Source organism: Trichoplusia ni, chromosome 18, assembly GCF_003590095.1.
Source record: "Trichoplusia ni isolate ovarian cell line Hi5 chromosome 18, tn1, whole genome shotgun sequence".
NCBI lineage: Eukaryota > Metazoa > Arthropoda > Insecta > Lepidoptera > Noctuidae > Trichoplusia > Trichoplusia ni.
In genome coordinates, this window is record NC_039495.1 from 7,353,454 (window position 1) to 7,367,390 (window position 13,937).

Sequence of the window (13,937 nt, forward strand, 5' to 3'; positions counted from 1 at the left end):
TAAGGTATTTAATCCTTGTATCGCGAAGGGTTTCGCTAACATTCAAGACACATGTACAAAAAAGAACCCATACTCAGAACAAGCGGGGATCGAACCCGTGACACATCGCGCGTAACAGTGTGTTGACCTCAACCACTCGGCTACCCGTGCAATCATTAAATTAAATTGTTTACGTTTCCGTTGTATAGAATAAACAGAATAATGCGTTAATTATATTTATTCAAGTTGTACCGTCATTGGACCGATATTGTGTGTGTATATTAACGTTATGAGGTACAAGACTACCGAACAACACCTCTCGAAGTAAAATTGCAGTGTTGAAGTATGGCAATACTAAACGCCGTGGACTTTTGTCTGCGTACTACGTACTTTCGTAACTAGGACAATAACCTTTACTGGTCCTTTGTAAGACTAAGGCCCCATGAACCTATAACATTCCTACGTTGAATATTGCAATTTTAGGTCTTTCAAACATACGCCAGTGTCAAGTTAAGTCGATAAATGTCGAACATATAGTTTTATTTGCCATGAAACTAAAATAATACATATATTATCTGCGAAAATTTTAAATGCCTAGCTCTCTAATAATGACATATTATTCAAAATGTATCTCTCATGAATCCATGTTCCGGTATAAGAGTGGAAAATACCATCACAGTAATTGAATTATTGATCGGAAACGTTCCTAAGTCTTCACTTCCCTACATATTCAAGGTTTGCACTTTTGTTTAGGCGGGGTTCTTGTTTATCGTCGCGGGCCGCTTACCTGTAATAGATATACTATACACTGAAGTCAGAGTATCAAAGAGACTTGAAATATACGCATGTAAATGTAGCTCCAGGAGACCTGCTTGTATATTGAGGGATTTATCGAAGCAATTGGTAGCTTGAGATAACCCTTCTTCCTTCTTCCTTCTTCGATTTATTAGAGAGAGAAAAATCTACTAAGGTGTGTTTATCGTGTTACTAGCCATTGTTCGCGGTGTCGTCCGCTTGGATGTTAGATAGAGTTGCTCATATATTATCTCCTTTAAAGAATTTCCTCCATTCCAAACTTCGTCGAAATCGGTCCACCCGTTTAGGCGTAAAGAGACAAAATACAAACACACTCACATTTATAATATTACTGTAATAGTGTGATTGTTGGAATGTGATTTACTGACACATGTCATTATTAATTCGTCGCTTTAAGATGAAATGAAGCTAATATTGTTGTTCATTACTATAGGCCGAGTACAAACATATAGCTATAGATAGTATTACCGTGATACAGCCGTCAACGAGAGAACTAGCATAGCGTCTCGAAGTTCCTGTTTGTCAGTCCATTCCACCGAGCATTTCTACAGGGCCCCGATTCTGCTATTTTACAACGGCCAAAGAATTATTGGCAATTTGATTAAATTTGAAATTATTCCTATTCTCTTAAGCATTTTGCCACTACAATAATTGGAAGTTCATTGTATTGACCTTGGGTGTACCATCCCTTACTGAATTTACAATTATTGTGTAGAAAAATGCTTAAGAGAATTCGAAAATTGTCATTTTAAGTCAAATTTCATTCATTCATCGGCCGTTGTAAATAATAGAATTGGGGCCCAAGATGTCTCGTGTCTGTCTCGACTTTCGTGTCTCTGTAGACGGCCTATAGATTTTCTAAGAGACCTTTTGTTTATTAACATAACCACGTGAAGGTTTAAGGCCCAGTTGTTTTGCAACATCTTGCAAAATATTCCCTTCTCGCAAATTGTCTAAAGCCAAGGTAAACTAGTCACTTGCTTATTAAGTTATAACATAGTAAGTATATGACGCGACCGAGTATTTATGTAATTGTTTATTGATTATTAAGGAAAATTTCCTTTTAATCTTACCATTGTGTAGTAAAAAGATTCTTTGTGGCCAGTTACGAATGGGCCCCTATTCTGCTGTTTACAAATTTTACAATATTCGTATTCTCCTAAGCATTTTGACAAAACACAGCCATTGTAAATAGCAGAACTGGGGCCCTTTTTATGGTAAGGCGGGGAAATCCTCATGGACACCCGCTCCCTAGGGGGAGGAAATGGATAGCGTCAGACTTTTACTGACTAAACCTGTACCGCCGTGCTACGTCATCCGCGTTTTTGTGTCGGTGTATGGCAATGCATTACAATCCTTCATATAAGAATTGGGGTCCTGTATTAAAATAAAATAAACATAATTGTATTGAAAAAGGGTGTTGGTGGAATGATTAGAAATGTCTCTTCCACCATGAAATGTTTAGAAAAATTAGCATTCATTAAAATGAAGGTTAATTTTCATAATTTGAACGAACGTTTTGACTAATGACTGTTAACTATATGTAAAGTGCCTTCAATATGTGCGTTCTTCTGCAAATACTCTTTCCAAAATCGTTGTGACTGTCTTTCAGTTACTTCTCTGAAAGACAGTCACACAGTAAATATATGCACTAATATAACCTGAACACTATAAAAACTAGTCACCATGAAGGATACATTATATTATTACATAACTAAGTACTGACATCAGGTAATACCTACAAAGGATCTCGTCTGTTCAGTGCGAAACCATCCAGTGTCTATGAATAGCGCGGTATTGATTATGTGAAATCAAAACATTACGTCATGGACCTAACTCACCTTGTTTCTCAATTATGTTATACTTATGAAAATGTTTAAGTTTTCATTATCTCAGTATTTGTTTATAAATGTCTGCCCTTATATCCAAGTGTTAATAGTGTTTTTACAAACGCTGAAATATATGGGTGTCTCGTGTATGTGACTTGAATGTTTGTGAAAACCCCCGCGACACAAGGATTAAATTCCTAATGCGGGTCGTTTTTGAAATAAAAAAAGATAGCGCTAAGTCACGTGATAAGCCAATTGGAATGAAAAGACATGTCTATAAGTTTTAGCTTTTTTATTGTCGTTAACTATTGGAGAATTGTCACTTGGTAAGTTCGGCAGATCGTTGAATGCGTGAAAGTTCCAATAATTTCTGGTAATACATTCAGAATCAGAAGATGTTAATAATCCCCTGGAAATTTGGGCTTATTAAAGTAGGTAGGTACTTTGGTACGTATTAGACAATCAAGTCCTTTGAAGACAGGATAGTATTAAAGCAAGAAGCGTTGGCACGTTTCTACTAAAGCACTCATCTAGACGCTAAGATAGTGTAAATCGCCGCAAAAATTACAATCTTGGGATAGACGTATTCGAAATTATTGTTTAAAAAGTTTGTGCATATGAACAAACGTGGCACAGACCACAGTCATTCTTCCACGATTACAACAGTTTCAGTTCAAAAGGTGGTACGTAATAGATTTAGATGATTTTTGTTTTTGTCCATCTACAGACATCGCTATCTTTATTTACTCAAACATAAAAAGAAGTCTCTATAAGAAAGCTGTATCGTAAATTATCTTGGCATTCAGCCTAAACAATACCGCGAAAAATCAATGATGGCGCTCCTTGAAAAAATCTACCATTTTGGTATGTTTTTTCTCAAGATGTGATCTTTTCGGTAATTTATCTTATTTATTTGTTTTTTGGGTTATAAATTAATGTTTTATTTATTTATTTACAGATTTATGTCTCACGAAGCGTGGCCCACAGCCAGGCTACATGTTCCTGTTTGATATGCGTGGAGTGAAGTTCGGCCATCTTACAAGAGTTAGTTTATCGTAAGTATTCATTTATTATTGTAATCTTTGTTTTTATTGCAAATGTGAATCCATGATGTGGTAATCCGTCTATTTTAAAATAACTATCTTTTTTTAATGTCTGATGACGTTCTATGCTTTAAGATTATGATGAATTCATTCAGTGTAATAAATGAATTAGTTTTTTTTTTATAAATGGTTTCTCATTTGTGCAAAAAAAGGTTATAATTCGTTTTTAATAAAATGCTGTAATATATGATGGTTAGTATACATATTTATATTTTCATAGCTTTCAAAAGGATAGACAAAGGTAAAAGATGTAAAAATATCAATGTCCCATATAGTGCTTAATCATTACAAATCATTTCTTATATCATCCGTGACCTCATCAAGTCTCGACATAACATTTATTTTGGGTTTTTAACGTAAAAAATCGAAGGTGTATTTCCAGTTCATTGAACTTAATAGGCCGGTTTTTCAATCAATAAAATTATATTAATGTTGTTTTACATTTACATACATTTATAAACACCATTTAGTAACTTACAACTAAAACGAGATATCCCCCATTTTTGTTACATAGATTAGAATTTATTCATAAATTATATAAATAGATAGTTTTAAAGCATTAGGATCAAAGATTGTCCTCTAGGATCCAGGGCTCCAATTCTGCTATTTAGAATGGCCGATCAACGAATGGCAATTGGATTAAATTTAAACTATTCTTCTTCTCTAAAGCATTTTGCTAATACAATATTTGGACAGTGAGTGATCCGCCAAAAAAAAAACGAAAAATGCTTAGAACAATACGAATAGTGTAATTTAATCCAATTTCCATTCGTTCATCGGCCATTGTAAATAGCAGAATTGGTTCCCAATTCAATATAGTAGTCTGTCTAAGATGCTCGAATATTACTAGTACAATATTATACAGTTTGTTTCTACAATAGTTTTCCACCTTAATATGTATTTAGAAAATCATAATATTTTCAGGACCCTTCGCAAATTCTTCCAATACGTCCAAGAAGCGATGCCGGTTCGTATGCGCGCGATCCACGTGCTGAACACGGAACCAGTTTTAGACAAACTAATGTTGCTCATCAGGCCCTTCATGGATAAGAAATTCTTTGATATGGTGAGTGGAATATAACTTATTTATTCATTTTTGAGCCCATATTTTCCTCCTCTAAGGCAAAGAAAGAGTATTTCCAGTTTAAAACTCCTGACGCTGAAATATATCCATCTTATTTACCCTCAACCAATGCCCTTAACGCAAAAAAGGGTTTTAAAAGTTTGACGAGACTGTCCGTAGAAACATAGCTCCCGGTTTAGTAATTATGTGCGAGTGTTCTTGGCAACGTTTGATAAAAATTCTAGATCTTCTCAATCTAGGGATTTATTAGGGATTTACAAGTTTTGAGGGGGATAGTTTTTACTTTTTAACTTTTTCGTTCGCTTCGTCTAAGGCGGTCTACCTATTGTGTCCACTTGTTAAAGACATGCAATCATTTATGCAATAAATAACGATATGGTAACTTAAAAATTGAAACATTAACATCCGTTTTGACTGTAGGTTTTACCAAAGAATTGAACATACTTACACATACATAAACACATATGAATGTATGATGTATGCACATATTTAGCTTTCAATATGCTTGACCTGACACTTGACCGACTCGAGTGTTTGTCGTAACTCAACCCAGAGGTACATGGATTGTATAGTACAAGGTTAAAGTAATATTGATACAATAAGGCATTTTATTAAATCTAAGAATATGAATCTGTATTGTCTAGAATTAAACACTTACGTATTTTTCTTTTATTCATTTTTTTAAAAAGTAAGGACGATAAAGACACTAAAGTTTGGCAGTGTTGGATATTTGAAACATCACTTGCTAGTAAAAAGGGTACTGGTAAGTGACGTCACAAGAGATCACTGTATCCCCTTAATTTTTGTTTACGAGATCAAAGAAAAAATACGTTTCTAATATTTTCTTTCACTATCTGACGGAATAGGCAATGTTTTTATACCGATTAATTGGTAATTTTTTGTTTGATTAGTATGAATATTTCTTATCGATGAAGTTTGTTATGTTATTCAAATATTTGTGTTTTATTTTAATACATAATGCTGAAGTCAAAATTTATTTGCGAAACTGAAATAACCTTGCTATATTTTGAATATTATGTCAAGTTCGAACGATCTTATTACATATTAATACGACAGAATTTTAAATTTAATACCTACTCTTGCGTACGTAAAAAAAACGGCCAAGGACATACCATTTTTTGAGTAATTTGAATTTTAAATTCCAACAGTGATATTATTCAGACAATTAAACAAGAAATATTCAAAGGTTACAGGTGTATAATTATTATTATAAAAAACTTTTGAGGTGTAATCATATTTTTATAAACAACAATTATCTCACGCGTGTGTATCAAGATTTTACGACTAGTTTCGGCGCGCGACGGTCGGTTCGACTCGGGACCCAGCCGCCTGCAAGCTAATGACACAGAATGATCAAGGACTCCGGTTGGGTCCGAAACTAGTCGGGCAAAACCAATAAAACTCACGAGTAAACCGTTGTTTAATAAATAATTAGATGTATAATTGATTTATCATGATGTATACCGCATGAAATTGATTCTCTTTCAGTTTTCAATTTTACCGTTGTACCTATCTGTATTCTCAACTGTTGCGACACTCGTTTTCTATTTACATAGAGTATGTATGTGAATTATTTGTTCAAATAATGTTACTTAACTTTACCTTGTGAACTTATGAGGTACCTACGAGTACAGTAGTAGAACGGGGCCCCGATTCTGCTATCTTACAATGGCGGATGAATGAATGGCAATCTAACCAAGGGGTATCGTATTGCTCAGGTTATTGGGTTGAGGAGGTCAGATAGGCAGTCGCTACTTGTAAAACACTGGTACTTAGCTGAAACCGGTTGGACTGGTAGCCGACCCCAACATAGTTGGGAAAAGGCTAGGCCGATGGATGGATGAATGAATGGCAATTGGATTAAATTTGAAATTATTCCTATTCTAGCATTTTACCAATACAATAATTAGAAGTCGATTGTATTGATTATACCTTGAGTATAAAGTCCTGCACTGAATTTCCAATTATTGTGTAGAAAAATGCTTAAGAGAATACGAAAATTGTCATTTTAAGCCAAATTTCATTCATTCGTCGGCCATTGTAAATAGCAGAATTAGGGCCCTGACAAACTGTTTTCATAAACCTCTTTGGTGACAATGCGAAGGTGTTTTTTTTACCTTCATAGTTAGGTACTTGGGTACTTATGAAACGGGTCATCGATCTCGCTTCAAAACGTGATTGTTTTAAGTTTATATCACCATTAACAGTGATTAATAACGTTAAACGAGATATGTTTGTTAATTCAATGGTAAATTTTGACGCTTATTTATTTTGATATTATTTTACGTACTTTATTGAACGTCGATCGCCATGCTGTTTGACAGAAGAAAAAACGATTTTTAGAGGGGAAATTGCTTCTTTTTAACACTTATAATAGTTTAAATAAACCATGATAAACTTCTTTACCTGCTAAAATCGATCACTAAATTCAAAGAAAAAAATACTATAAAATGATTTCTTACTATTTAACTTCGAAACAACGTCCATAAATTATGTGCGTAGTTCCAAAGTTAACTACCGAAACTAATGTATATATGAACAATGTTCTCAACTTGGGTCAACACTGAAACATATTATCTTAAGAAGGAATTATTTATAACAAGAATTAGTCCAACGTTGATCAAAGGTCGATTATGTTCAAGTAAATGTTTATCACTTTATACAGAAAGTGAATCTTTCATGAAAGTTATTATTTTGTTTAGTTTTTAGTTAAAAAACTTGCCAAGCGCTCTTCCGCACGAACGGCTCAGTAGCATTATCTATAAAAAACCATGTCTGTGGGATGGAATCCTACTTCATTATTTATTTTATCCTGTTAGGTATTTAATTCGCGGCATAAAAGCGGTAACAAACTTAAAAAAACAGCAATTAACCGTAATTTTTCATGTGGTACAGTCTATTGTCAGACAGACAGACATCGGAGACTTAGTAGCATATGCGGTCCTGTTATACCCCTTGAGTACGGTAAATCTTAAAACAGCATAAATCAATCATAACAAATTATTATTTCCAGCTCAAATTCCACAACAAAAACGAAGATATGGAGAAGTTCTATGAAACCGTAGTGCCCCGATCGGTTCTACCTCCTGACTACGGTGGCACCCTCCCAGACACACAGACTCTACACAAGAAATGCATTCAGCAGCTCCAGCTCCTAGAGCCATACTTCAAGGCTGAAGAGGAACAAAGGATTGCCGCGTTACCCGACAAGAAACGAGAAAAGGCAATGGAAAGAGCCTTCAAGAATCTAGACATTGACTAGTCAGACTGGATCTGGTGAAATCCCTGGTATTTTAATGAAAAAGTGAAAGTAAGCGCTGTCTATATTCGAATACAGTAGTTTGTTAGTTATGGGTAGATCGCTTAACACAAAGATCGCTCTGATCTTCAAAGATCACGCCGGTCTTTAAAGATCACTCCGATTTCCAAAGATGACATTGATCTTTAAAGATCACTGTCGTCTTTTTACATATTACATGTTGTATTTTGGTTTCTTATCTACTTCAGTTGTAAAGATATTTAAAAGTATTATCTTTTAAGTTTTTCTTTAATACCACTTCAGGTTAGTCATGAGGTGTTCTAACGCCTTCATTTCGTAAATTTATGCATTTTATTACCTGTTACTTGAACATATTAGGTCATCCTCAAATAGATATGCTAGGTAGACTTATTTATTGCAATTGTACAAGAACATGAAAAGGCTACAAATATCGTCAATTACAAATTATATTGATTATATTAAAGTAACAATGTTTACTTAGATAAAAATACAGTGGGATGGTACAAAGTACATGTAGATTCGTCTAGGAAAATACAAATTTTCGAAAGTAATAGTAAAATTTTCAATTTGTCTTAGTCATACAAACAGTCATTAAAAGAAAAAGACACAAAAATTTGTACATTTTGCTTCAAATATAAATCAAAATGAACATGGAAATATGTCACAAATTTGCAAATGAATACACGAAAATGATTACATTGATAATTAGTTTAGCATTCATTAGGTTGCAAATGTCTTTATCTACCAGCTATCAAATAATCGCTATTCTGATATAATTTAATCCTCTTAATAATCCAAGAAAGTTATTTGTGATACTGATTGTATTTCCACACTAAATCGTTATAAATTAAGGAAGTTTGATATAAATGAAACAGTTTATTACATATGTATTTATTGCAAATTATATTTTCTTTGATTTGACGCTTACGGTTAATTTTTTTTCTAGTTTAAACTATAAAAATGACTTTATAACAATCCTATATTGTTATTAACATACCAATAAAGTTTCTAGACGTACAAAATAATTGCTTTGAAAAGGTAAATTATAAGTTACCTTTAGATACTGTGTTACAAAACATTTTTAATTGTTGGTATTTGATACCTTGCTTGTGAACATTTTCCAAACGCAATGAACTTAATTTAAGAAAAGAAGCATTATAATACCATTGTTGTTGCCTAAGTATATTTTATTTTCAGCATAATATATTTGAATCACTAGTTAAACATTATAAATAAAGTTATGTAAAATATATGATAGTACATGTTAAAATTATATAAAAAAAAAACTATTTGTCCAGCAGCTGGAATATATATCTGTAAATATAAGTAGTGAGTAATAATAGCATTATATTACACGTGCTGTAATAACTATAATCGCTCAATTATACATGCAATAGTAATGATCACTCTGGGTCATGATCATTGTGATCCAAATTATCCAAGTGTTAATCGACGAATTAACAACTTTTAAACATGTCTACCTTTGTAGCATAAACAATTACAAATGAATCATTATAAAAAAAAACAAATTTGAATTATAAATTGTCTATGAGATTAAAAAAGGTGCAGTTGTAAAGTACGTTAAATGAGCTAAAATGACAAAAGTTTTGGGACCTCTCTTGTAAATTGCAATTCTCTTAAAAGCACTTAATTTTCAAGTTCTCTTGTTAAATTAACCAGCTGATTCTTCTTCTAGTTATGTAAGATTAGGGTCAGAGAAATAAATAGACGGAGTGTTTGTAATCGAGTCTTGAATGGAATATGAAAGAAACGGTATATAACAATGTGCTATAAGTAATATTTTATTAATTTAAAACAATTTGCAATTGTAATTTCAAGTAAGAAACCCATCAAAAAAAAATATTTATTTGTAAATATAGTATTTAACAAAGGTATAAACTCTCAAAAAAAATGCCCGAAGAAAAAAGGAAAAATTTCACAGCAACAGCACTGCTCGTTCGCTTCGAAACTTACAAAGTAGTTAGCCTTGCTGATTTGGCAACTTATTTCAATTTTTAACATTTTGCCTGCGGTTTCCAAATTCCAAAAGAGTTTAAGGTCAGCTTTGTCAATATATTTCTCTGGTCCACGATGTAAGGTGACGGTTTCGATGGTACTTAGGGTTTTGTATCTCTCTGCACAGTAGTTTAGTTTTAGTTAAATATTCCACTCGATTCCTTTAAAGTTTGTGATATGCTTGTGTTGTTGAAAAAATGTGTTATGTTGATTCTAAGAGTCGGAAATTGTGATTTAGATTAGAAATATATTTTTATGCAATAATATGGTTTTTATTTCCTCTCCACCTTGTTATTAATTAATATTTTGGAATTTATTCTTAGACAATTTCTTTAACTAATGCAAATTACATAAATAAACACACTAGTAAAAATAAATACTAGGCAGGCAAGTCGAGGCAAATAATAGTAATAAGCAAATTAGATATTTCGATCACATTTTTGAATATTGTGACTTCCAGCGCCATCTAGTATTGAACAAAGTACTTAATCTTTTGGTAGAAATCGAGGTAAATTTTTTTAATATGGCAAGTGGACTTAACTGTCATTTATAACGGTTGCTCAACACCTGCCGGGTTTTTTGTTTACTATCTTCAAACGGAAAGTTATGAATGAAATTTTGTGTTTTCGTAATAAATAAGACGTATAACTCTTCGATTATTGTGTTTTGTGTGTCATAAAATCAGTTTCCTTAATGTTGCAAGCATTATTTTGGATTCAACAAGGTATGACTTACCATCTTTTACTTCGATTCATTATGTTGCTCATTATCGATAAAAATGAATGAAAAACTATATTCAACAAATCAAAACTCGGAATATAAATTGTAAATTATGTTGCGTTTGCGTTTCCATTCGTTTATATCGTAAAATAATATCACAGAATAGTTGAGGCAGTTGTACTAAAAGTTTTATTAATTGCATCGTTTATGTATCAGTACACATGTTGCCTAATAATGTAAGCTATGTGAATAAATACAATAATTCAAGTATCGGCAAGATAAGAAAATACTGTATTCATACAGAGATTAGCAAAAGACCTTGCAATTAAATTTGACCTTTTAGCAGTAACATGGTTGTTTGATTCAAATATATTGTTGAATTTCATAGATTTACCGTAAGAACTACTTATTGTTCTTTAACACAAGCCTTGTTTGTGACCACAGTAAACTTTTAAAGTAAAATATAGTAATCAATAAAAATGTGTCTTTCATATTTATTTATTTCTCATACATCTCATCACTCAAATTTCAGATTGCAATGGAATCAATCAACAACAACCAATTTGAAGTAATACCAGCAAAAAACAAGCGGAAGATTGCAACACCTTCTGCCAACGCTTATCTTAACCCAGCATTAGACCTCCTTGCCAACGAAGACCCTATGTGCAACACAGCTATGGAAATAGCACCAGTAAAGAAGAGGAAAAGAACCAGAAGTTGTAGTGATATTACTACATTTGATAATACCGGTCTAGATCTAGGTTTATCAAAGGCAGCGGTCAACAAATTCCTTCACCAAGAGCTTGAGAATGTGAAGAATACTGTTCGGCATAATACAGAGGATACCGTAGCCAGTATGGACTCTAACGAGCCCATCTATGCTAATTTGACCGAAGCTCAAATTCCACAAGACTCTTTTAACATTACAAATGTTACGCAGAACAGTGTCAACACTCAAATGTTGATACAAAATAATGAAACTATGGAAGTTACTGCAACTGATGATATGGATTCAGGAATCTCAGTATTAGAACAGAAATCTTTAAGCAATATGAATGATGACGTCAAGATCTTATCACCAATAACAAATGTACAAACGAACATCACAAACCAAGTATTTATAAACAATTCTACTAATTTAAATCTCAGTTTTATAGACCGGTTAGCATTAGACTCACCGAATTTATCAAACCAATCACTTTTCTATGATGATGATTTGAATGAAAGTAATATTATGGAGATCAAAACAATAACTATCATTACTAAGAAGAAAAGGATTAATACTAAAAATACTAATCCATTCCTAGATCCTAATTTAGGAACTGCGCCTCTAGCTCTACCTGACGCAAGTCAAAATCCGTTTTTGAACCTAGATGCCACTAAACCTGAGATGGAATACAGCGAAGAAGTTGTCAACAGGCCTGCGGTTGTCCCAAAACCGATCGAAAGAGTGTTAGAGCCTCGAAAACTATTTGGAGATACAAACAGCACTATTTCCACAGTAAATGAATCATTAGATGTACAACAAGAGAATTTCTATGAAAACATTGACCAATATAGACCTGAGAGCCCAGTATATGAAAATATTGATGAAGCAAATGAATTTAACAAGCAAAGCAGAATATTAGGGCATGATGTATCACATTTTAGCGCAGTAGACATAATCAATTTAAACAAGAACGCACATCAAGACTCTTCTAACGATTCTAATGACAGTAAAAAACAGAAGAATCCTTTCTTGAAAGCAGGCAATAGACTATCAAAAAGAGTTTTCAAAACTCTAAAAAAGACTTTTAAAGGTGACAAATCTGAGAACAATGTCACCGTTAATCCGTATGAAGTGCCAAGAAAAGCTCCTAAACAGAAGACTGCGCCAAAAGACTCCGGGATAGAGAATCCAGCTCTAAATTTGGATAACTCAGATGAAATTGAAATCGAAGAGATTGATGAACATGAATATGAAACGGTAAAAACTATAAGAAATACACATTTGAACATGAATATTACACCGTTAAAGGAAAGAAGCGATAATAATGATATATCCCATAATAAAACTAACACGCCAGGGAAAAAAGTTAGATTCGATTCTACTTTAAATCAAGAAAAGGTTATAACGGGAAATAGTTTTGATTTCGATGTCCAAAGTCCAGGGTTTGACGCTAAAATCGATAAATATCATGATGAATTGGAAAATTGTATAAATGAAAGGAAATTTTTGCAGCAAAACATGTAAGGCAGTGAGGACACGTACGGTTTATATTTTTATGATAGGCTTCAAGTTAATCTGAAATACTAAGCATCAGTAAACAAGTATGATCATTAGTCCTCAAAAGAAGTCTTCAAAGAGAATATTTTTTTGTATAAAAATATTTTCTATCCTTTTATAGGATCAGTAACAGACTGGTATTAATATTTAAGATCTAATTTTGTATGTATATGTATTCTAGTTTTAAAAACTTATCTTGTAGAATAGATATGGCAAAAGTATTATAAAAAGACTTCTAGCCTTACCAACGCCGCGTCAAGTAAGTCTGTTGCAGGTGCGGGAAAAGAGATGCTGCTCTACACTGTGTAGTGTGCTATCTCTTTTCAACACATGCAGGTCTAGCTCTAAGATTTAATGGTAGGTTGAACTACATTTCATAATTTTAATTTATTTATGGTTGTGATTTAACCATGACGTATTTATTTTATGTCGTTTTGTAGTCCAAAGCATAATAATTCCAAAGCAATGACATAAATACCATTTTCTGTATTTATATTGAAACCAAAATATTTTGACGCTAAAGGTTGTGATAAGATATTCCTAATTTATTTATGCACTTTTTACTTTTCGACGAAGGTATGTCAACAACTTACTGTATTACAAAAATTTTAATTTATTTAGAATTTAAACTATGTTTTTTTTTATTCCAGTTTAATTTAAGTGAGGCTTTTATGATTAAGTTATGTATTTATTGAAAAATAATTAAGCACCTATATAATAAGTTTCAAAAAGAATCTTGCCAAATAAATTCATTTTACAGTATTTCTTTGTATTTTTTTTACATGAGCTGCTGTATAGTGCCTGCCATATAGCTCTGAGCAAT

General features: G+C 32.7%; 2 protein-coding genes across 2 annotated transcripts in view; both read left to right on the forward strand.

Moving 5' to 3' along the window:
- LOC113502824 (alpha-tocopherol transfer protein-like) overlaps positions 1–10,389 on the forward strand; it is a 38,589-nt gene extending 28,200 nt beyond the window's left edge. The window contains exons 3-5 of the mRNA XM_026884542.1: positions 3,583–3,679; positions 4,652–4,793; positions 7,846–10,389. Of these exons, the coding sequence (XP_026740343.1) occupies positions 3,583–3,679; positions 4,652–4,793; positions 7,846–8,094 (488 nt within the window). The 3' untranslated portion in view covers positions 8,095–10,389. The remainder of the gene's footprint in view (positions 1–3,582; positions 3,680–4,651; positions 4,794–7,845) is intronic.
- A 10-nt stretch (positions 10,390–10,399) lies between these two features.
- Positions 10,400–13,661, forward strand: LOC113502823. Its single transcript, XM_026884541.1, has 2 exons — positions 10,400–10,852; positions 11,381–13,661. Exon 2 carries the CDS (start codon positions 11,387–11,389, stop codon positions 13,079–13,081), a length of 1,695 nt encoding a protein of 564 aa, XP_026740342.1. The 5' UTR covers positions 10,400–10,852; positions 11,381–11,386; the 3' UTR covers positions 13,082–13,661.
- The last annotated feature ends 276 nt before the right edge of the window (positions 13,662–13,937 follow it).

Excerpts from the sequence above, each read along its gene's own strand:
- LOC113502823 (XM_026884541.1), top strand. The coding sequence starts at position 11,387 with ATGGAATCAATCAACAACAACCAATTTGAAGTAATACCAGCAAAAAAC.